Raw genomic sequence first — 25,376 nt, 5'->3', positions numbered from 1 at the left:
GTTCCTGTATTTCGATGACAATTTTACGCTTAGATTAGTACTCAAGCCTTACATTTTTATACCCTTGCAGAGGGTATTATAATTTTGGTCAGAAGTTTGTAACGCAGTGAAGGAGACGTTTCCGACCCTATAAAGTATATATATTCTTGATCAGGATCAATAGGGGAGTCGATATAGCCATGTTCCTTCTGTCCGTCTGTCCGTCCGTCTGTCCGTCTGTCCGTCTGTTTCAATACCGTTTGCGAGTTCAGTTTAAAAGCTAGCGATCTGAAACTTTCACAGTCGTCCTAAAACAAGTGTACGCAGATCAAGTTTGAAAACCGCCCCGATCGGATGTCTATATCCTATAGCTCCCATAGGAACAATCGGATATAACTTGCAAGAATGGAAGATATTTCGCGCAGTGTAAAAGCTATTGACATAAATCTTTCCAAATCTTATTTTTTTATGCGTACCTTGATCAGAGTAAAAGCGCGTGACGATCGGACGTCTATATCCTATAGCTCCCATAGGAACAAAAGGGTAAAATCGGTTAAAATTTAATGATTTTTAGGATATTTCACGCAGTATACAAGCTATTGACATGAATCTTTCCAAATCCTATTTTTTTATGCATACATTGATCAAGGTGAAAGCGCGTGCCGATCGGACGTCTATATCCTATAGCTCCCATAGGAACAATAGGGTGAAATCGGTACAAATTTGATGATTATCAGAATTTTTCGCGCAGTGTGTAAGCTACTAACATAAAATTTTCCAATTCTTATTTATTTACGCATATCTTGATTAGGGTAAAAGCGCTTGCCGCTCGGAAGTCTATATCTTAAAGGAGATAGGAAAAATTGTTAAAGGCTGCGAAAGTATCCCTTTTTTTCTATTTGTATATGACATTTTTGCAGTATAAAAGCAATTGACTTGAAACGATGCAAATCTAGTTTACTTATACTTATACTTTATATACTGTATACCTTATTCCTTTCGCTACTTTTTCACTTTTAGCAATTTGTCAAAGTCTGCAAGGGTATTAAAACTTCGGCTTGCCGAAGTTAGCTTCCGTCCTCGTTTTAAATTGTCAGATTGTCAAACTATCAACTTTTGCTTAAAAAAAATTTTGGGAAATGAGATCTGTACTATTTTGCTGGCAATGAAAGTTTAAAAATTACATCCCCAATAAATAAATTGAAGGTTCCTCCGCGTACTATAATTTTTGAATGAATAAATCATTATTATTTTTATTTACAAATATCGTTGTAAGCTAATTAATAAATGCTGGCCAAAGAATAATGTGCTGAGGTTATAAAATTCGATTTTCATTCACTGGTAGTGGGCTAGGGCATCCTTGTTGATGACGCCCGCATAACTGGTGTATTTCGGCGAGGTTCCGTTGAGGGCGATAAACTGCTCCGCCACCTCCACAGCCACGCGAACCTGCGCCTCCGCGGTGCTAGCCCCCAAATGGGGCGTGGCCACCACCTTGGGGTGGCTAATAAGTGCCTTGGTGACCGCAGACTTTGGTGGCTCCTCGGGGTAAACGTCGAAGGCCGCGCCGGCCACTTTTCCACTCTCAAGGCCATCGAGCACAGCCTGCTCATCGATGATTCCGCCGCGGGCAACATTCACCACCTTGACGCCCTGCTTACACTTTGCCAGGGTCTCCGTCGATATGAGATCTGAAAAGATATAATCAATAATCATTATTATTTATTACTCCTTAAATAAATTACCTAAGATTTAAATATCACCTAAAAAATAATTGTTTACTTATACAACCATAAAAAGAAAAAACAAGATCTTAATTTTATAAACTCTTCTAATTATATGCCTGATTTGGTCTTTAATTATGTCATGAAATAACGATTATTATTCCTTGCCTTTATTATTTTACATTTTCTTACTCTGGACCAGTTTTACAAAAGAAAATTTGATTGCCTTTTTATTTGATCAGAGTATGAAAGTCGAGTCAAATAAAATAAATTTGTTTTTATATACATAATTTGTATTTTTACCTAATGAAATTTTAGCTTTTAATGTTCTTGAGTTGAGAGCAATTCGTCTTTCTTTAAGTTTATTTAGTTTGGAATACGGTATCCTAAATAAAAATAAGAAAGAAAGATAGCTTCAATTTTAGTTCCTATTTAAAAAGTTAAATTACTTTATGCTTCTATATCAGACCAGATAGAATTGGGAAATATTTTAACTCAGATTTTAAATTTACAAAAAAAACATATTACTTTAATTGAAAATTTATTTTCGTAGATTAACTTATCTTTTTTTGTTACCAAATAAATAAATAAAATTTTACACCATTTTGTCATTATTAATTAAAAGAGAAATTATGTAAAAGAACTCTTAAAATTAGAGAGACTTTGTCCAACAACCAAAGTGTAGCAATCAAAGGGAACTGATGCTATCGCTACAAACCTTGTAGTTAATCAGACAGAAAAGTTTAACTTACTTCTGGTGGCTGGGATCAGCGGTGTGTGCACGGTTATGTAATCAGCCAGTGGCCAAATCTCCTCCAGCGTCATCTTCTCGATGCCCGCCGCCTTGGCCTCCGCCTCCGTGGTGATGGGATCGTATCCAATAATCTGGGGAGCACTTGGAGTTCGATTAAAATTTAGCCCAAAGTAAATACCCAATCCAACGCACCCGCATGCCCCAGGTCTTCATGCGAATGGCGACCTCGCGACCAATGCGTCCAAGTCCGAGGACGGCCAGGGTTTTTCCGTAGAGTTCGGTGCCGGCGTACAGTTTCCTGTCCCAGCGACCCTCCTTCATGCTCTGGCCAGCGGGGACAACGGGACGGGCCAGGGAGCCAATTAGGATGCACGTCAGCTCACAGGCCGAAATAGAATTGCCACCCGGAGTGCTGAAAGCGACGAGAGTTTAGTTAAACATGCCCCAAATGGCTCGATAGACAGTGGCAGTGGGCTCGGTTTGGGTTTGCTTTTTGGGGAAAAGGGTGGCGTTTGTTGTGACTAGACAGCATTATGCAAATGCCGCCGAAAAGAAGATGGGAGCAAAATATGGCAATTTTCGCGCTTTGCTCCGTATCCTTGGCAATGTGGTTGGTGGGCCATCTGACATTGACGCGCCCAACACACAAACCCGATCCCCCAACCTCCTAATTGTTCATCTACATCGCCACAGTTGACACTCGTCGTTCCTTAATTATGCGTGTCAAACGGCGTCAATTGACCCAAGTCGTGGTTCTGGTTGGCGTTGCGATGCGATAGCAACTGCCAATCCCGCGATTCAGAATGCGCATAATTATTTGGGCGCAGGGCATTCGATGCTTACACTATGCAACATTCGTTTAATGCGCTTGTAGATTGAAAATATTCAACAGAATTTATATTTTAATAAATATATAAGCCTTGCATGCCAAAATTCTTTAAATTTAATTAGAAAAACGACGGAAATTTAGTATCTATTAGAACAAGCTTTTTTTAAAATTAACGAAGGTGTTTACAAACCCAAAAAGAGTTGTAAATAAAAATATATCTTAATGTTTTTTAACCCAAATTCCCGTTTCAATCAAAAATTGTATTGGTTTTAACAAAAAAAAAAATAGTGCACTTAAAGTCAGAACTTCTTAAATATATCCTCATTGTTTGTTTAATATTTTTTCGGCTTGCAGCAGCGATGTTATTCTATTTTTTTTGGAACTGTACAAATCGGAATAAAAATAAATATTACATTGGCTGAGAGAAGACTCTTCTTATTACTTATGGTAATTGTTCCGTTTTCCCTTCGAATTATAAACAAGTATTTTGGGTAGTTTAAAATCTTATACAAGATGGATAATAACTTGTTCGATTTCAACATTCGGTAAAAATAATTCCATTCAGCCCACACATACTGTTATTACTATAAAAATGCATATTATAAGCCACTTACACTACAAGTCAAGCCATGCCAATAGAAGTGTAAAGTTAAAATAATGAATGTATATTTTATAATAAAAATTGAGATATTTTTCGTGCGATTGTTTTTAACTTGAACCAAAAAGATACTCATTTTGCATAGTGTTGCGAGCATTCTTTTTCCCGCCGTGCATTGCACAAAGGGCTTAAGGAGCACTTACTTCAGGACAACGACATTGTTGGCCGTGGCTGCAGGAACATCGATGTTGTCAACTCCAGCCCCAGCTCGGCCAACAACCTTAAGGCTGCCTGCTCCGGCGGCTAGGACTTCCGCGGTTATTTTTGTATCCGACCGAACGATGGCAGCGTCGAAATTCTGGAACGGAGTAATTTAGTAATGAGCAACTGCGTAAACATAAATATTTTCCATGTAATTCCCTAAGCCATTTCGGGGACAAACCTAAGTGCTCCAATTACTGTTTTCATCTAGAAGCGACATTGATACCCCTTATCACTTCTTCAACCATAAGTATTTATCTTGGAAAATCTATTGGTATGCCATAAAGTTTTTGGTTCTATTTATTGGACCACTTGCCTACTTCCAGAATTTTTCGGTATAACTTGGAGCAATACAGTTAATGTTGAGCCGACATCGTCTGATCGGCAATTGCTTTGATAAGATTTATTCGATTAGGCCAACAAAAGTGCTGATAACATTGTCTAGCGCCGCAATCGGTCTCCCATTTAATTAATAATCATTAAACATAATTTTTAGTTAAAGTTTTAATTTAATTTAAATTTTCCATTCTGAAAAATAATAAAGTTTTTTTTAAATCTTTGGACTTAGACGATTATACACTTTACTGACTACTGGGTACCACATTTTTTAATGAAAATGAAAAACATGTTTGTCTTGCTAAATTGTTTATCTCGTTACCAAGGGCAAAAACATTTTTTCAATGAGAACGGCTTTTGACCCTTCAAATTGTTTTGTGCAATTGTGAAAATAACAACTCTCCTTCCAAATCAAATAAAATTGCAAATATGCATTAGTGCTACGTGCCCATACAGACGTGAATTGATTTAAATAGTAAAAAACATTCTTGTTCAAATTGAAAGCTGTATTCTTGCAACACGAAACAAATTCAAATAAATTGTTAGAACAAATGCTTTTGATTCAGTTGTTCTGGCATAGCTCAACAAAAGTGGGTTTAAATATTCTGTTAGACTTTTGTTTATTCGATAATAAAATTAAAGGTTGTTCACAGTGTTGAAGACGAATTAAAGTGCTCTCAATTCTGTACCATTTATTCCTCAATAAGGCTTTTACATTTTTAATTGCAAGCATTTTTCAATCCAGTTACTTGCAAAACTATCTGACTGTTACATTCTTAAGTTTTCGCCCATTCAAAGTGTGTGTCCTTACTCCTACAATTTGCTGTGAACTAGTGTAATCAAGTGCTTAGTTAAAGACTTCTTGAGATTTGTTGCCCATACTTAGCACCCACAATTACAAGCATATTTATGTAGTAAATGCACCAATATTTTACCTTACGGCACGTGTTTTTAAACCGCTCTTGAATTGTTTAGAGAGCTTTCAATTACACCGAGTTGTCTCTTACAGACATACGCACATTTGTGTGCACTAGCATTTGTTTCATCACTTACCTTAACTTCCTGACATAATTCCTCCACAGGGAGTTTCAGCTTGTAGGTAACCTTGTCAAAAACAAAAATAAATGGTCAACAATGTTGATTAAATTGTGCAATCAATTAAATGTGCAAGTGGGAGTATTTTCTGTTTGCCCAATACTAAACGCTTTTACATGCTTATAAATTCATTTACAGTGTGGCCTAGCTAGGAAATAATTTAAGGAATTTAATTTAACCAAATTTGTTAATCTTTAATTACTTTATCTTTATCTTTAATATTCAAATTGTGGTTTTAATGACAAACAAACATATTTTGTTCTTACAGTTTATACCGTTTTAAATTTAAAATAATAATAAATGCATTTTATTTTACGAATGAGCACTGTACCATACAGCACTTGTATGGGTGTAAGCTTAGCACATAATCGCATGTCACGTCAGGGGATTTAGAAAACTTACATTAATCCCGTGCTGTTCCAGCAGCTCCACGCAGGATTTGTCCACTGCATCGCAGACCAGCACTTTCTTGATATTCAGTGGCATTATTGATTTAAGGTTAAAAATGTTAATGAACAATCTGGACAACCGGTCGATTGTGTTTATTTTCGCCAATTACTTTTCTCCGCCAAATACGATCTGCGCCACTGAGCAAACAAATTGAACTGACTTTGAGAGCGGGAACGGCGGGCCATCGAACCTGACTTTGAATGCTTCTCCCAGTGCAGTGAGAATGTTGTTGTTCTGGTGATAGCCGACTGGAAAGATCAAAGAGCGGAGACCCACTTGGAACCTAAGTTCTCTCTTTCTCTCTAGAACGATTGGATTTTTTTGATGTGTGTGTGCGAGTTGTTTTCGAAAACAATAATTGCAAAAACAACAATTTTAACCCATGGTCAACCCTGTGATTAAAAACGTCAGCACTGTTGTCAAAATAAATAATTTTTGTTTATTTTTTTTATTTATTATACATACTCAACAATACTATTTATGATCTATGCGATATTTCCAGCTCCTACGATATATTGAATATGTTATGGTAGATAACTTAAAAAGCATTTATGAAGGGTTTGGTGAAACTTAATGACATCATGAAATGAATGACTGATTATAAAACTTAATATTTTGCTCCTGATGCTCGGTTAAAACTCTTTTAATACTTATTATTTTTTTCTTAGAGATTTTTAAATTCTTTAATTTTGGATAAGAAATTACCTACACATTTATTATTTATTATTATATTTATTTATTACCTTTTACCCTCCCATACATAAAACGAGTGCAATTTATTTTCAATATTTTTATTGTATTTGCTTTTATTTGCAATTTAGCTTTCATTTAACTACGTATTTTCCAAAAACATATTGTGAACAACATTTGAATGCGGAAAATGGAAACAAAAACAACAAAACTTGGCTGAAGAGATTGCAGAAGATCATCCATCATACCATTAAATTAGAGGAATATTACAAAGTTCGTAACAAAATAATTTGGTAACAATTGAAATATCATAAACTATTTACATACAATTCTTGGAAATTGCTGATTGGGTTTTAGTTACTGTTTCTCGTTTTTTACAATATGTATATGTTTTGCCTTGTATAAAATATTCTATATAAATTTGGACTTGGGTTGATGTTTCCACAATTAGTTTGCGTTTTTTTCTCTGGGTTATTCAATGTCGGGATCCTTTGGTTAATAATATTGAATAGGGGATTCTCAGGCGTGCTCTTGTTAATTTGTTCACTTTCTTTTTAAGTTTAATAAGGGATTTAGGCTAAAAAATAAGGTTTGCTTTTTATTAAAGTGGCTTGAAAAGTATAGAAGTTATTACCGCTAAATTTAATTATATATAGGCGTATCCTCTTTAAAGATTCAGTATTCTCGCTATAAAATTTGTTTGCATGTGTGTGTTTCTTTTAGTTTTTAAGAGTGTCAACAAATTTAAATTGCTTGGTTTTTGTTTTCATTTGTTTTTAATCGGAAATAAGATTTGATTATTACAAAAAAATTGCTATATATTAGAAGCAAACCTGTTTTTTTTCAAAAATGTATTGAGACTTTTTGTCCATCTGCTAGAAGGTTATGTAATGGAATATATGAATTTATCAAGTTTAGTTTTCCGAACCTTTCAAAGAATTTGAGTTGAGAAATTTAAGGCATCTTACAAAATAACTCCAACATATTCCTAACAGATCTGAAGAAATTTTCATGGCAAAGTTCGCCTTTCCGTTTCCAGAAAGTATTTAACAATATCTGGGATAATCTATTATTTTAATTCCATATTATTATTTCCATATTTTCGTTTTCACGCTTACAAAATGCCGGCTGATGTATCTGTATCGGTTTAAATTTTGTTAATTATAGTAAGAACATACATATTCATGTATAAATGTATATGTACTTTTATAAATGTGTGTATCTTTTTAATATATACCATTATCATATATTGAATTACCAGTTCTGTGAATTATGTGCAATACTCTAAAATACACATTCCCATCAACTGATCTTCTAAACTTAAGTATTCCGTTTGTCCCCTCCTTGGCTGCGAAGGAGCGTATCTAGTTTTGTTTTTAACTTTATGCTAGTATTAAAAAGTAATATTTCATTTAGGTTTAGCTAATACATAGATCATTTTTGTTTGCCACTTTTTACAAGAAGTGCTTGCGTGTCGTGTGTTGCTTTCCATTATTTTTCAATTTGTTGTTCCTCGTTAAAGCGCCTCCAGTGCCTTGGCCAAAACCCCATCCATTTTCCCTCAGGGAAAGGCATTCGTTCTCCAGAGCTGTATATTTTGAAATTAGTTTGGGAAAATGCCTTGCCTAATTTCTAAACCTTTCCCCTCGTGAATGTTGCTAACAATTTTTTTAAGGTATCTGTATTTGTCGTGCGCTGTTCAAATTTGCTTTCCAAAATTTAGTTATATCACCTTGTATCTCTTATATAAAAAAGTACTAGATTTGCTTTTATTTCCTGTCCCCAACACCGAACTACCAACTCTGTCCGCCCGGAAGTCTAACACTCCCCGCGAGGATTCGGCTGTAGTCCTTGGACAGTAGGATGGGTTCTGTGGGTGTGCTTACAGATCAACTAGCTACTCATCAACTCTTACTCGAGGTGGCGATCGATTTGAATGCAGTGCGGTTCATCATTGTTGGGCGCTAGCTCAGTTCGACAACTAATGATCGACAAATTTAGCATGGTGGTTGGAATTGTAAAAGGAGTGCTCGTTCGGAATGGGCCAGATCAACGTTTCTCATCTCGACATTACGTGTAGGTACTTACAATACTTGAACAATAATTTTGACGCAGTCGACTTTTTAGCGGTTGGTATATGTGAACAGGATGTTCTTGTTTTGGGCGGGGAAATGGAAGATTTCAGGGGTGGAGTGCGGCTGTGTAACTCGATTTGATGGTTTATAAGGCACTGGTAGTTTAAATCGCTATACCCAAACCTGGGTCATCGCAGTGATCTTTATTTCGATCGCGACCCAGGTTGGAGGCCTGTTCACGAGCAATCCAACTTCAATTTTGAACTGCAATCGCGAACTGTGCGCTTTGGCAGGTGTGTGGCATGATATGGTGTGACAAGGTATCTAGGTCGAAAGTATTGCTGTTGGAAGAAGGAAGTCTACACATGCATGTGCTTGCTAGACAGTGCGTTTCATTTAAGCTAAAATAATTACTTATACAAAATTCAAGGTCTGCCAAAGTTAAAATTAAGTTGAATATGACAAGGTTAAGACTAAGGTTAAGATGTGAAACTAATATTCCTGGAAGATACAATTTTTAATCAGTCACCAAATTTAGATATTAAGTAAAATCATTTTATGAATGATTGTACTAAAAAGATAAACAAAACCAATTGAGTTATTAAAATGATGTTAGGATATAATTTAAATTATTTATTTTAATTTACTAGCTTTGAAACGCACTGTGGTCTTACGTGGTTTATTTTCAACTAGAAGAATGCCTAGCAGATGGGCTGAAGAAAGTATCAAGACTTGAATTCTGTGTAGAGGAAGAATAGGATGGATGCGAGAAAAAGGCATCGGTTTGAGATTAAAGAGATTTCAATCGGTTCACAGTCAACGGAGTGTGTGTGTGTTGTGTGTTCGAGTGTGTTTGTGTGGCTCGACTTAGATTAAGACACGTTCACTAAATTATTAAAGCTGACACTTATTTATGTACTTAGTCAATCAATTGCATAACAAATACGAGACCCATTGGGGGACCAACAAATGTTGCTGGGTGGCTGCGGACTCCCTTAACTTTTAATTTTCAACTGTTGACTAGCTTAAATCTTAGGCTTAGACCATTTAATTTAAATTCACATTATTCAAATAAAATCTGATTACACTTAGCTATAGCATTTAAGACACATAAGGCCCCACTTGGCATTGGGCTGCTTCCTTGGTTTGCTTTAACGTTTGCTTTAACCGCCGCTTTAACGCTCACTTCAACTTTAACCAGCTACTTTGTGTGTTTCTGTTTCTGTTCGTGTTTGTGGAGTGTGGATTGTGTGCCTACCAAATTGATCTGATCATCGAATGGAACATTTACAAATGTGTCGTGTGTTTTGGCACTGCTGCATTTGCTTTCTTGCCCCCTAAAAAGTTACCCAAACCAAATCGACGCGGGGTGGCGACTGAAATCTCTTTAATAGAACCGATCCGTGCTCAGGATATCCTCCTCGTCCTCCTCCACGATGATCTTGTTGCGGATGGCGTGCGTGACAGCCTCGACCTTGCTCATGGTGGGACTGAGGAACTCCTCGCGCAGGGATCTAGGTGGGTGGGCGAAGGACGTGTCCTGCACGGAGTAGCGATACTGGGAGTGGGTGTGGGAGCGCGACTGACTGTGGGGGTGTTGGGGTGCGGCCGTGTACGAGTGGGTATAGTGGGATCGGGCCTGGGGATACGACTGCGGCTGGTGCAGCAGTGGATAAAGCTCTTGGCGAGATCGCACTCCCGGCTCCAGGGTGCTCTGGGAGGAGGAGGAGAGCCAGTGGGTGCCCAGGGAGGACTGGCGTGGCAGGTAGGACACGGGTGCCCGGTTGCTGGGCAGGGAGGATTGGCGGGGAAGGCCCAGTGGTCTGGACCTGGCCCTGGACTGTGATTGTTGTTGTGACTGAGATTGAGTTTGAGACTGAGACTGAGGCTGGTGTGTCATGTCAAGATCAAAACTATTGTCGCGTGCTTCCATCAAACCTGGCACTCTCGCATCGATCTGATCCCACCCCTATATCCACGATTCCTACATGGCATTAAGCATTCTCCTACTACTCCCACCACCTCTGTGCGGACTGTATTCATCGCGATCGACAACGGTGGCGCCCCGCGGCAGATCCCGGGGGTCGTCGATCCGGGTGGAGGGTCCGTAGCGGGAGCTGCTCATTCTCATCTGGGCCTCCTCGCGCTCAAAGTCCGGATCGTCCAGCAGGCGTCCGCCCCTGGACAGGTGGCCGTGGTGGGAGGCGCCGCTGGGACCGCTCCGCATCGCGGGATACTCGAAGTTGCGCTCGTCCAGCAGCTCGTCGCTGTTCATGTCGTAGTGCATGAGGTCCCGCTCTCGCCGCTCGTACCGCTCCCGCTCGCGGTCCCGCTCGTAGCCACCGCCGCCGCCGCCACCACCGCCTCCGCCGCCGGCGCCCACGCCACCACCGCGCTCCTGGTGGCGAACTGAGGTCGGTTGTCGGCGGCTGTGCTGGTAAGAGGTTCCTCCTGCAAGACGGGCAACACATTATGTTAGTAAGGTCGTAGTCGATATCATGCATTTAGGGGTAACGAAAAACGGAAAACAGAACCAGAACTAAAGCATTCGAAAAGGGGTCTATAGGCGAAAGTTGGGCGGAGATAACAGGCCAAACGTCTCCATGTCCGGAGATTGGTCATTTATGTGTTTGTGTTTTGTGCCATCTCTAGCTAAAGAACTATTGTTAAATTCTGACCTAAACTAATTTCATACCAAAAAGGTTAAGTTGGAGTTGAGCTCAACAAAAGTTGTATTAAAAACTTATTAATAATTTTCTTTGACTACATTTTTTTTCAACCAGTTTGGCTACAGCGAATTTTTGGTTTACTTTTAATTCGATTTGTAAAATACATGATCTTGTTCATTTTTATATAAACAATATTTTGTTTCCAAATAAATAATGAATTTTATATTCATTTAAAGTGAATTGTTATAAAGAAAACATAAGTTGGTTAATATCAACAATCCTACTTATTTTTATAAAAAAGATTTTGTGTATTTACTGAACTATATTTTAGTGGTAATTTAATCAACTCTTAAATCTAAAGTGTTAATGATAAACGAAACGCTTGGTTAGGATTCAAAATGGTAATACAAAGTCTTTATCTTTTATCGCTGAAAATAAGGGAAATAAAAACAGCAAACGAACGAGTCCTAGCGTCAGTTATGCATGGTATAAGTTTAGGGAAACAAGGATGATTTCAAGGGGCAGTAATAAGATAACCAAAATAGAGGGGGTCAAGTTGCACAAATAAGGTAACGTAAAACACATCACGGGGGTTCGGTACTCACTAAACCAGATCTAAACGATTTGGATGATTTGGTTTTGCAACTTGAAATGGTGATAACATAAGGATCGACAACAACGGAATACATGTACATATTATAACTGAGCTGATTCGGGTGTGGTTGAGCTGATCTAGGAAAACACCCGGAAGAATGTGAAAATCGAGTAGAAGAGCTTGGCGAAGATCGCGGCAGTTTAAAGGCGCACAACGCCCGGTGTAACTAAAAACACAAGTACAGAGATCAGTCGGTAAAACGCACGAATGGGTGATCGATTGGATCGATTGATGTCAGATGCTTGAGGAAGCGCTGGGGTTTCGACGATTGCGAGCGTTAATCGGTATTAGTCGGTTAGTAGAACTCAACGGCAAAGAGGTAATCTTAGTCAGCTAGAGTTAGTGGGCAATCTATGGGTTCTATGCATCTGTTATCTCGAGCATAATTCATCTGGAGTTCTTGGCAAAGAGTTTTACTTGTGGAGATCGTCGGAGATGTCGGTCGGTGGGTGCTTTTGCTTATTCCATTTCATTTGGTTTTGATTTTGATTTCAATTCGGAATCGATTGTCTTTTACTTTGTACTGTTGATGTCGCAGTTGTGTTGGTCTTGGTGGTTGGATTTGAACTCGTTTTGATCTATAGCATTGTTGTAAAGGGACCGGGTATGTCACGTGCTGTGAATGCTGTAAAGTGTGGTCACAAAAGAACAATAGAAATAAACGAAAAGTTGAGGATACCGGAGTTTCAGTATAGATATGTACAAAAGGTGTCTAGAAAGCTGGGATTTGTAAATATGCCATGAGCTGTAGCTACATACAATCGATGGGTGGAGATGTGGGCCGATATGTCGTTTTGGGGGTACCGAAGCTACTTTTGACCTGCATCTATGTACAATAATGTGTGAGAGTTGCAATGGACTACATATTCAACTGGCTTATATCGCGGGACAAGGTAGTTCTAGCTAAGCCTACGGGCCTTACAACGACCAAATTTAATCTTTCTAAATACTGACTCGAATCTAGAGGCATGTGATACTTAATGAGTTTACGTATATATTATCGGTAAAAAGGAAACGAAACGAAAAGAAACAGTATAAGCGAAATTTACCTTGGTCCCAATCGAACTCCCTATCCCAATCTCGTTCCCGCTCTCTCTCCCACTCGCGAGCCCTCTCCCGCTCCCACTCGAGGTCCCTCTCGCGATCCTTGGAGCTGCGATCTCGGTTGAACTCCCGATCCCAGTAATCCCGCTCCCTCTCGCGCTCCCGCTCCCTCTCCCTGCTATCGCGATCGCGATCTCTCTCCCGACTTCCCTCGCGCTCTCCGCCGGAGATGCCCATCCTGGGATCCTGCTCATCGATAAACTCCTCGCCATCTACTGCTCTCAAAAATGCCGCGCGGTGGGAAAGAGAGAGCCAGAAGGAGAATCGATTGGTTTATCGGTACAGTCATGGGAATTTGAATTTGAAAAAGACAAATTTTAGAATTGTATTTTGTATAATTGTGTTGAGTATGTTGAGAAGCAAATGAAAATTATTTACTGCTGATCTGATTTCCGGTATATGCATACATACAGCCGGTATATATATATACATATACTGATATGTGTTTAATGGGTCGGATAGTTTTCGTTTGAATTGGGGGTGAGACAATGGGTGACTCTGATTTCGATTTCGATATTGATTTGATTGAAATTTCGCAGCTTCTTGGGCCTGGGCTGGGACTTGGTGGAATCGCGCGAATGAAAATGGCAATGCGACCGTAAATGAGCCCGGTCGGACGGGCAGGTGTGCCTTTACCTGGAGGCGTCGGACCCAGACGCGCGGGATCGGCGGAGGGCGAGGCCTCCTGCGGCAGGGGGCGGGCGATGGGCGGCACTGCTCGTATATCCGGGTGGGTGGCCTTCCAGTAGGTCTGCAAAGAATCATATGTTGCTTTAATAACGTTCTATTTAAACAAAATTTTATTTAAGAAATTATATGGGGTTACTTCCATAACTCAAACCATAATCTGGGACAAAGAAAAAGGTATAGTTATACTGACTTCAAGTTATAGAATATGTTTCTAGTGCATTTACACTCCCGTTAGGCAATACAATTTGTTTGACCTATACAGACTTCGAGTCAGGGAAGCTCGGTTATGAAAGTTCAGCTGCAAAGCTTAAGACTTAAGTAGTAATATGCTCGATAACAATAATCAATTATTAATTATAATCATTTAATTAATATCTTATTGAAAAATAATAAACTTAACATAAAAATATATTTTACATTGTACCGTTATTAGCACTAACATTAAAAAAGGTTATTTCTAAGAAAAAAAATTTTAAGGTAAAACAGGTGAAAACAATTTTTATTCAGTAATAATTTGTCGATGTTAAAACATATAGGATGTTAAAACATATAAGTCCACACAATTAATAAAATATTGTTTATATATTAAAGTTCGTATTCAAATATATTGCCGATATTTAAAATTCGGATTTCCACTTTTACCATATACGTATACGTAATATATTTTATTGCGTATACGTAATATTTTTTCAATATATAATTGCTCCGGGAATGTTGATAAATAATTGTTTATGTAAAATTGTATTTTTGAATTATTGTTAGGAAATAATAAGACAACTAATAGGCATTAATCATTAACAATTACGAACTCACCTCCAAGTACTCGGCAATGTGCTCGCAGGCGTCTTCCAGCTGATTCTCGTCTAGGATTACATCGAACATATCCGGTGGACATTGGGCTAGCTTCTCGGCGGCGACCATTTGAACGGAGAGGTTTTTCGCCTGCGACTTGCCACGTGATTTGATCAAACGCTGTAAAACCTGCGTAAACGATCGATATTAGTAATCAGTAAGCTAAAATTATAAACAGTGAAGAACTCACCTTACTACTACTAATCTTTAAGTACACTACTGTTGGCGCTAATGAAGTTTTCGCTAGTTGTGACGGATGATTGATTGTATCACAATCGAGCACGACCAGCTGGAGCGAGCGGGCCAGCTCGAAGATCCGCTCGATCTCCTCCTGCACCTTGCCGAGGCAGTCGCTCCGGCTGGAGGATCGCTCCATGATGGCCCGCTTCGAGGGATTGTTCATGATGGAGCGCTTGGCCAGCGAGATGTCGGCCATCACCCGGGTGATGATGATGCGGCCCTCGAAGCGGTGCTTGAGGAAGTCGAAGAGGGCCTTCTGCATCATGTCGGTCACCTCGTAGCCCTTGAGACTGGGCCCCACTAGGACCACCGGGCGCATCGAGGGCACCACGTCGTAGGGACTGGCCGTCTCCTGCTTCTTGAAGAACGGCTTGCGCTTCTCCTTGTTGGCCGCCGCCACCGGGGTCTTGCCATGTCGTCCTGGTCCCATGGAATCTGATTCGTCACCTGAGCGTTAGTATCATGGCAAACAGGACGAGATAATGGCAACGGATGAGCGAGCTTATGATTGGTACGAGCCAGTGCGATCGATCAGTACGAATTGCTAGGCCAATTTATATATTATCGTAAATACGTAAGACGCTTGTGGGTTAGTCTATATATACAGTGTTTTGAATTGTCGCAGTGATTTCCTCTGCGATCGGTGGGTTTCGGTGTGTGTCTTGTGCCAGGTTGGTTCGGAATTTAAGGTTGATTTGAATTTTTGTCTCTTTTGTTTACCGGTCTACGCACCATTTAATGCTGTTCAAAATGCCAACTCGAGGGTGAGGTTTCTTCCTACGATAATTAACTTATTTCTACTCGAATATAAAGTGTTCTATTTGCTTAGACTTTACACAACTCTATAGATAATCGGTAACTAAGTACGGGTTTTAGTTAGTGGGATATTAAAAACTCTTTTTGGATTACATACAGCGATTAAATACGACAATAACCAGCGTGTTTCAGAGCTAGGAGTACATATTGTAAGGTTTACAGACAGATGTATTTTGGAATGAGAGTGTTTTTTACATTTGAAGATATTGAATTTATTACTTACGAAAATTAGATTGAGTTGAATTGTTTTAAAAGTTGAAATATAATAACTGGTTAATAAGTCTTTGAAAAATCCATTAAATTTCCTTATTTATATCTTATGTAGAATGACATAAGCTTTTAAAATTCAAATAATTACAAGTGAAGTAGCTTACTGCAAAAGAACCTTTGTTCTGAAATTAAGTCATTTTAAAGAACATAGGTATTACCCTAAAAGTATTCTAAATATCATTATCAAGCTAATGATTCGAAAGTGGTATCCCATTTTGATAAAGAGTTACATTTTTCAACAATTTCAGTTTTTATAGTTTCCTGAATCTCACTGCAAGAGCTAGCGATAAATTTTGCGATTGAGATGGATTTCTGAGGTTCTGATGAGAGACGTGGGCAAACCTGTTTTTTTCTTGCGCGGTGTTGTACTGTAGGGATCTTGGGTCGCGTTGTGGTTGTTCATTTTGTTAGTGTTGTCAACCGTTTGTGTTAGATAAAAGAGAGTTTGAGTGCATTTAATAGTGTTCACATTGGCTGGGTTAATTTACAAGCAGACCATGAACGAGGAGCTTTGATTTAGACAAACTAGGACGGAGAAAATTGTGGCTATTTAAGCTATTAAACAGGTGTGTACTTTTGTGTGTTTACAGTGGTGAATCGTGAAAAGGGTACAGGCAGTCTAGGCCGATCTGCAGAAGGATTCGGCTTTTCATGCTGGGATCTTGGACTAGCTCCAGGCCGATATAAAGACCGTTTGCATTACTAGGGTCGGATTCGCATCGGATTGCCAGGTGAACTCATCGTAAAGCATAAACTTGCACTCGTTTTATGGATGTCGCATGATATAATTAGATCAAACACAAAAGTACGAAATTACGGGAATTTAGCATGGCCCACTTTTTAGGTTCTGATTTGGTTCGCTTCAAATGAAAATCATAAAACACGCGTCCAATTACAATAAACATCGAAGAGCTCGAGTCGGGCTCTCGGCATCCGCCTGTCGGACCTATGGATGCTCATAAACATACTGGGCCTCCCGGAGGAGGCCCTTCTGTGACGATTTACAAAAGTAAACACATTACATAGAAGACAGCGAAAAAATATATAGATTGAAATTAATTCGATTCACAGAATTGAACAGATACGAAATAAAACCTCGCCCAAAAGAAATCAGGAGAATGAAATGTGTGTCATACCAGGTGTGGGGGGTGTGCTACCTCGAGATGGCTCCGCACCTGCTTGTCCGCCCGCACCAAGATTCCCGCTCGACGAGCCCTTTGTGCCATACAGTCTTGAGGGTCTGGTTTGGTTCTGGAATGGTTTCGGAAGTAGATTAGCACTGGCAATGATTACACAAGAGGTATTTCTTTGCATCCAACCTGCATGCGAATGTTGTCTAGCTTAGCGGGGCTGGGTATGAAGCCCACATCACAGCCCTCCTTGACCAGCCGGCCGATCCACCAGTTATTGTCGTACTTCTCTTTGATGTGCAGGAACTCCCGGATCTCGAACGAAACTGCGCCGCCCTGCACCGGGGAATCGTCGTCGATGGCGCCATCGTATGCTACGTTGGTTCGCACAGCGAACGCCACTGGTTTGCTCTGATAATGGAGGAATCGATTAGTAATTGGTTTTATATTATCTTCCGTTAAAACGCCACAAAATAAAAAATCATTTAATATGTATTGAGTTAACATATTTTTAACAAATTAATCTGTACTAATCTTTTAATAGATAGAGATACCTTAAATCTCCATTTGGATATGAATTCATTTAAATGATATTATGTTTCTTAAAGGTTCATTTAAAAATAAGTAATTGTCATTTCTATCTTTTAATAGAAAAACTTAGTAAACAAAATTGTATTTATGCTAAATAAATCAGCAAATATATTTACGTTTAATAAATTGTAATTGAGCTTAATAACATTTACAATAACATTTTGTACAAGTTATTAATCTTGTCCAATTCATTAATAATTGATTAAATTATTTTATTTTATTTTATGGCCATGTTTTGTAAGATTAAGAGTAAAGTAACTACTCACCCTCGCTTTATCCAACTGGCTTAAGGCCTGACGTTCCTTTTCTCGCCGAAGCGATTCCTTTTCCTCGTCTAGCGACAGATCGGATGACGGTTGTGAGTAGTTCGAGTCGGCAGAACCCTGGAAAAGGTAAGAAGAACGGTGGTCTGTAAATAACTTATTCTGGCTAAATAGGGCTGCACTTTAGATAAATAATTTTGCCTAGCCATCTGAAAATCAAAACAAATTAAATTGGCCTGCTGCCAAAAGCCCAGCCCAACCCAAGTGGCAAAACAATGCAGCGCACTATGTATGATTTTGATTATTTCTTGTTGCCGCTCATGAAGCAACAGTTGGTGGCAAGTACATGGGCCATATATAGCCAATGGAGAAGGCTAAATGTTTTGACATGAGTCAAGAGCTTGTATAATTACGTTTTCAAAGTAATTATGATTCACGCATTCAAAATTCCTTAGGGAAAACTTGTTCACTTTTTTTTTGGTAATGGTAATATATTTTGTTGGACCATTAAAAGCTAATCATGGAGTTAAAATTATATATGTGTAGGCCTTTTTTTTAAGGACTAACTCATTGCCCTATCCAAATAGAAATCAGAACTCCAAATTAAATTAGATGGATTAGCAGTTTTAATCTGGCTGCTGAAGTTTGGAAAAAATATCGGGCTAGATACGTTCCTTTGTCTTTCTTATACTCCTATGTACGATTTAAAAATACTTTTTACTCCATTATTATAATTCTATTTCAATTTTAATGTGCTATAAGTCGAATGTCAGGGTCCCACTCTCAACCCCTTGTGGAAAATATGCTTTAAGGGTCTAAGCTTCAAAGAGTATCACTCATACGCAGTGTTGCCTTTGAACAAATAGTTGAAAGCAAAAGAATAATCTTTGAAAACTTTAAAACTAGCTTAAAATACAATTTTTTTGTTTTCGAATAAAATTGTTGCCCACCAAAATGCAATAAAACGTTTGGTTTGTTTTACAAATGAAAATAGTGAAAATGTAAAACCAAATTATAAACATAATTTAAACATTCCCTATTTGCTCATCGATATAGATTATGGTTTACTATTTTTTTTTAATATTAAATCATTTCAATTCATAAAGATGAAAATAGTATTGTCAAAATGTTAACAATAAAAAAAATCACTCATATATATTTATATAACTCAGACTAGTTATTATCCTATGGATGTTGTTTTCAGCACCTGTGTGAATAGTTTGTTATATCCACTCTGGTAGGAGGGGTATCCAAGGCCAAATCGAGACTCTCGATGTTGGCCACCCTGAACGGAGGGTGCATCCGAGGAAGAGGCGCGCTGCACCATGGGCCTATCAGCCCGGTAGTCTTCTTCGAACGAAGATATCTTGCCGATGTTTCCGACGACCCGGTGCGACGACAACAGCAACAGCAACACCAGCACCACCAGATGGTGCGATGCTGATGATGGTGATGATGGCTGAGGTGGCACGACGTTGAGCTGGCAATGGTAACGTATGTATGTGTGTTCCAAGACTATTTTTACTATTAGCTTTCGGCGAGCTTAGAGTTGGCAAGACGAGTGTTTCGGGGGGATATTTTCGTACTTATTCGGAAGAAAAAAACTGCCTTTCTGCACACTTAACACGTTATGAAACCAATGCGAACTGGTTAGATTGCAATCACCATTAGTTTGTATGTTGTAAAAATACTATAAAAGCACACTGATTTGGTTGCTCAGGCATATACAAAATTTGTATGGCATATTCCACTTTCAACTGGTTTTTTTGGCAGGACACAAAAATTTAGTTATTGCACTTTTGCGTATGATTAGCATTGACATTGGCAATATTCTACGGTTAACGACTGTAATCATCGGGTTAGGCGGAATTCGATTTTGACACTGACACAAAAACACCGATACCAAGTGTGCGAGTGGGAAAGTCCGCGATAGAGAGGGACAGAGATAGAAAGCGAGAGAGAGAGAGAGGCGATTGTCAAACGGTCTGGAAGCCACAGGCGAAATAACTTTAAATTGTTAACTGGAAGGGATTTCCGCAGCCTTTTCTTGTCTTAATTTCAGCTCGATTTGCATATGGCTGGCGAATCGGAATTGATTCCGCATCGGTGGGGATTGGCCCCAGGGAAGTTAAAAATAGGAATTTATGTCAGTGGCGTCGGGTCGCGGTTCTCTGCTCACATCACTTTTTCTAGTATATGCACACAAAATGTACTGGAAAACTCGGGCGGAGGTGGGGGGTTGTGAACAGGCGAATAGGTCGCGAAAACTGATTTCCGTTGAGCGTTGCCGTGTTTTTGATTCTGAGAAAATCAACCGAATCCTTCCGTCTTTGAACCCTTTCACTAGCTATATCCTGTGCCGATTCGTGGGCTATCTTTAACAGGATTTCACTCGATCCACATCCTTTGATTTCGATTCGATTTGGACCCTCGCCTTTCCGACATTCAAACGGTTCTACTCCGCACGCAAACTGAATTGTTTCTGTATGTGGAAGGCGAAAAGTGCGCTCCGCTCTGGGAAAATCGTGTAGAGTTTTCTCGTCCGCTTCCAGTGCGTAAATGATCCACTCGTTTCGAGCGATATACATACATATGTAGATATATGGACATTCCCGCACACACACAAGCCATCACGAATGTAAACAAATTTAGTTTTCAAGTGCAAATTTTGTAGAATCGTCCCACTGTGCGACTGGAGTTGTTTGTGCTACAAAGGGTGAGATTTTCCACCCACCCAAACCTCCATAAAAACAAAATCTCCATTGAAATGAGCGCGCTGTCATCGCTGGTCAGCGGTATGCCTGGAAAATCGATAGCACCAGCACTTTCCCGGAAAAAACGGGGTGGAAAAGGGGGGTGGCAGTGCGTCCACCTGTTGGCAACCCCGACAATCGGCCGCGAGCGCCAAACGCTCCCAAAAGGGTTACAGCTGTTGGTCGCAGGCCATTCATACATCAGTATGAGTACGATAATAGCTGATTACAGATGTATGTAAGTGCAAAACGGTTTGTTCTAATGCTAGATTGTAGGTTTAACTAAATTTGATATGCCTCTTAAACATAAGGGGCCCTGGATTAAAGGTTTAACCTAATATGATATGTCTCTTAAAAGTTTAGTTATTTATCATTTTGATACTAAATTATAACTTGGAGTACCATTTAGAAAGCTCTTGCACAAGGTTTTACTTATGTATTAGTAAAGAGTTTTTAAAGGTGAAATGGAAACATTTTTATATCTTTCATTTTGTAGCTCTCCTTGTTGTTTCTAAATACAATTTCAAATGAATTAAAATATGATTGCAAAATAAATATTTTATCTTTCTGTTTGTTTTGTATCATTTTAACACCGCTAATCCTTTAAAACATTTATTTTAAATATTAACTGGAATACATTTAAATGGCAATGTTCCTCATATTCTAATTCCAAGAAGAAGAATATCTACAAAGAATATCTACAAAAATATTTCTATATTAGTTTAAAGATCAATGTCGGAAAATGTGCAATAATATACTTATAAGTCTAGTTTACACAAACAAGCATATAGATCGGCCTTAACATCAGGAACGCAAAAATGGTCAAAAATTTATAATTGGCATTTCCTAAAACGTATTTAAGATATATTCAATAGTCAATAGAAGTCAATTTGACTCCAATAAAAAGTCATAGAAAAATAAAATATTGATCTTTTATTTTTAATATTTCCGGCTTTTCAGTTTTTTTTTGTTTTAAGAGATAAGTTTTAAAGTTTATTTTGATTTGAAATAATAGCTCTCGCCATGTGAAAACTAAGGTAAATATAATCCTTACCAAGCAAAATTGTTTGGTTCTTTTTGTTCAAGTAAACAACAATTAAACCTGTCAAGCCGTAGTAGGTAATATCAGCCTTACAAAATATATTTCAAATTGGTAAAAGTTTTTTTTTTTAGGGATGATAACCTCTTTGTAGTTGGGTTTATTTCAATGTGTTTGCTTATCACACTGTGCCCATAACGTAAACATTCCGCTTTCCATTTTCTCACTTAAAGTGACAGGAGGCGAGAGAGCGCGATATTACTTCCAGACGAGCGGAGAGAGATTGACAGCTCACTGGGCGGAGAGAGAAAAAGAGAGAGGAAGCATGCGCAGGAGTCAATTCTCCACTTTTCCTCTGCGCAGGCGTCGGCTTTCACTGCTTTCTTCTCACTCTCGTTTCCTGGCTCTCCTCTCCCCATTTAACAGTTAACGGGGAAGGTCGCGGGCGATGGTCCCAATTTGCGTTTACACATTTCCAAAAGGCGATTCCAAAAACAAAAGGGGATCCCCCCTTAAATCGCTATTGCGGGGGTGGGGCGGGGTGTACTCGGTCGATTCTTTGTTTACCTTTCGACGAATACCCAAAAGCCCCATCAAACTTCGCAATGGGCAAAGTGCCCAACAACTTGTAATGAACTTTGGTTGCCATCGATACCTCAGCGCCACCCACATGCCACCCACCACCACCCTTTGTTTGCTAGTTTTTTCTGCGGGTGGGTCAACGCTCTGGATGCCAGTGCAATTTCCCTCCCAGCGCCCCTTGACAAATATTTTCATGGTCAGTTCGATTGCTTTCCACTTTTCCGGCTCTGCCGATGACCGCTCGTCAGCAAACCACTCCACATCCCCACCTGCCGTTTTGCATTGTTTCGCTGTCAGCGTTTGTAAGATGGCTTAAATGATCGCGGTGGCAATAAATGCGTTAGAAGGTGTTTGTTTCCTCCTCTGACAGTTAAATTAAAGTTGTACGCAACAATGGAAAATTAATGCATCTTATAACTTTCTAATGATTTCTGACCAGTTTATGTTTATACTAAAGTTATATTTTCATCTCAAGTGTGACACTTCGGAATTAAATATTTTCATATTATTTCGGTGGAGCTCAGCATTATCAATGACACTTCGGAATTAAATATTTTCATATTATTTCGGTGGAGCTCAGCATTATCAAAGGAATGGAAAGCATGCCATTTATTTGAAATAATACTTAAACTTTAAAATAATTTATATTTTATATCATGTGCTCTTTATGTAAAGCATTCACGTCACGAGTGAAAATTTGCAGAAGGGGAAACCGAGAATATGTAAAGTGGTTTACGAGTGCGGCAAAAATATCAACATTGACTAGGTTTATGAGCATGCCGTGCAGAATTCAAAGATGAGTAAGGCGAGTGATAGCCTCTTTGGCCCGCAAATTGTCTTTGAGAGAACCAAGAAAACGTAAAAAAACCTCACGAAAGAGTCATAGAAATACAGTGGGTATTAGAATTAAATAACTCGAGGAAATGTGTCATTTATTAGATAGCAAAACAAAATATTTTTAGATAACCATAAAATTTATAATTCTCTTTTTTCCTTATATTTATATTACAGCACTATTAGTCGAAGATATCTCAGAAATCTCTTAGGTTAAAATTCGTTTGGAATGCTTATGCTAATTTTAAACGAATTTCAACCAGAGATTTTTGTGTCACCACCGGACATACATTTTTCAGTTAGCAACACTTTTTAGTTTCTAGTAAAATTTTTTTTTAATTGAAGTACTTAGAGAATGTGAAGCCATCAGCTTTAATAAAATCAAGTGTCACAGGAAACTTTATTGTTAACGCTGTAAATATTGCAATTTGGACTCGAATTCTCTTAAATCACTAAAATTTTGACCCTAGTGCACGGAATAAGTGTAGCCATTTTAACTGCTTGTAATGTTATGCTTTTCAAAGAAGACATTTTAAGTCTGTACCAGGTCTAGTTAACGAATGAACTTTCTAATAACTATAATCAAATTATAAAACGTCTGTCACAATTGAAAGCAAAACTTTCTTGTTGATGAAACACCCCCACCATATTTTTCAGGTCTAAGCTTAGAAAAAATTAACCAGATGAAAAACAATAAATTAAAAAATATGTAATAATAAAAAGAAAAGTTGTTTTTACAAACTCTTTATTCTTCACTTTTAAATTTTAAATTATTTTTATCTATTTAAAGGTCTTGTTTTTGTCATTAAAGGGAAAGTGAATTATTTTTAAATAGAAAAACAAATAACTTAATAATTTATCGCCATTATTAATTTTCGGATCGGAAAACTGGTCGTATGAGCAATACCGCACCCGATAGTCTTTGGGTGATCGCTCATACGCCTGGTTGCCACTTCGTTCTGATACGCACTGTAGCCACTCCGTGTGCATGTATTTAAATGGTCGTGAACAGCCTGACAGGCTGGGCGAGCAGTCTGCGAGCGATCGAGTGGATAAAAATATACGGATTCCGCCCGGGCCCGGGGGCAGGGCCGCGACATTAAAATAGCGATGAGGGGGGGTTCTGATCTTTTACTTTAACTCACCCGACGGTTCTTGTTCCTAAAGGGCTTGTAGGACTTGCCCTTGAGCTTGGCCCCCAGATGCAGCTTCTTCATCTTGGACACTTGGAATCACAAACGAAATAGGAATCGAAATCGAAGTCGAAGTCGAAATGTGTGGTGCGTCTCGCGCGAATTGTCCCCACAAGTCAATTATGCAATCATTTTTGGAATCGCCTTTGCGGTCGCGCAGCAAAATAAACAAACACTCAGGCGTTATAGCCACTAATCGTTAAATGGCCAAGAAGCAAACACAAACACAAGCACACACACACGTATGCATATCAAATGGGGTCACAATAGGGCAGAGTTAGAGCCCGACACATGGCACCGATTTGAAAACGGGCACCGCCATCCTGCAATTTCCCCACTGCTGGAAAATGTGCACGAATATCGGGGGCTATATAGGCGATCCAAACGAGGGAACCACTTGCGACTGCTTTGGCCAGGCAATGTGGAGCAGATCAGAGCGGATCGCGGCGGAGACGAGAAACGACCGACCGCACAAGACAGCAATTTCGACTGACAATATTTTTGGCACCCGCGCCGCGTCCATTGACAAAAATCACCGAGAGCGGATCTGTGGGAGATTCAGTCGCAGAGACTCATTTAGTAATGGGAAATTCAAGAGGTGAAATGCTCGGCAAATGGTTTTCAATAATCTGTTTAATGACGGCTGCAGTAATAATATAAATACACCCGACGAGGTGACAATTCGTTGGCAGAGAAATCTAAGTATTCTTCTACTCGCGAGAAATTTTTACAAGAATCTTCGCTCAGAGATATAAATATTGCAAATTTAATGTTGGAACTGTTCGAGTATTTCTTCTTGAAAACGTTATTTAAGTGGGGATTCGCGTTCGAAAGCTTATAATATTTTAAAAATATTTTTAGTACAAAAATTTTATATTTTTGATAATCATTTAAAGTAACTTCA

The 25,376-nt window shown here is 38.9% G+C and overlaps 2 protein-coding genes across 21 annotated transcripts; both read right to left on the bottom strand.

The window, feature by feature from the left end:
- Positions 1-1,193: 1,193 nt before the first annotated feature.
- Positions 1,194-6,182, bottom strand: LOC108046005 (D-3-phosphoglycerate dehydrogenase). The gene is made up of 6 exons (XM_044459750.1): positions 5,979-6,182; positions 5,535-5,585; positions 4,088-4,242; positions 2,650-2,869; positions 2,456-2,588; positions 1,194-1,670 (listed from the first exon to the last, which is right to left on the bottom strand). Exons 1-6 carry the CDS (start codon positions 6,060-6,062, stop codon positions 1,315-1,317), a joined length of 999 nt encoding a protein of 332 aa, XP_044315685.1. The 5' UTR covers positions 6,063-6,182; the 3' UTR covers positions 1,194-1,314.
- A 619-nt stretch (positions 6,183-6,801) lies between these two features.
- Positions 6,802-24,957, bottom strand: LOC108046006 (voltage-dependent L-type calcium channel subunit beta-2). Of its 20 annotated transcripts, none has more exons than XM_017125554.2 (10): positions 24,425-24,957; positions 18,075-18,191; positions 17,407-17,628; positions 17,245-17,338; positions 14,952-15,436; positions 14,723-14,890; positions 13,856-13,970; positions 13,165-13,434; positions 10,780-11,242; positions 6,802-10,620 (listed from the first exon to the last, which is right to left on the bottom strand). In XM_017125554.2, exons 1-10 carry the CDS (start codon positions 24,494-24,496, stop codon positions 10,179-10,181), a joined length of 2,448 nt encoding a protein of 815 aa, XP_016981043.1. In that variant the 5' UTR covers positions 24,497-24,957; the 3' UTR covers positions 6,802-10,178. The 20 variants fall into 20 exon arrangements, 18 of the variants coding, with proteins under 18 accessions (XP_016981043.1, XP_016981042.1, XP_016981045.1 ...); XM_017125553.2 differs by lacking the exon at positions 24,425-24,957 and adding an exon at positions 19,279-19,511 and having other exon boundaries at positions 14,952-15,448; positions 17,224-17,338; XM_017125556.2 differs by lacking the exon at positions 13,165-13,434 and having other exon boundaries at positions 14,952-15,448.
- Positions 24,958-25,376: the final 419 nt, after the last annotated feature.

Source organism: Drosophila rhopaloa, unplaced genomic scaffold, assembly GCF_018152115.1.
Source record: "Drosophila rhopaloa isolate 14029-0021.01 unplaced genomic scaffold, ASM1815211v1 contig_2, whole genome shotgun sequence".
Taxonomy (NCBI): Eukaryota; Metazoa; Arthropoda; class Insecta; order Diptera; family Drosophilidae; genus Drosophila; species Drosophila rhopaloa.
The sequence above is the reverse complement of the archived record's forward strand: the minus strand, read 5'-3'. Positions and strand labels throughout refer to the sequence as shown.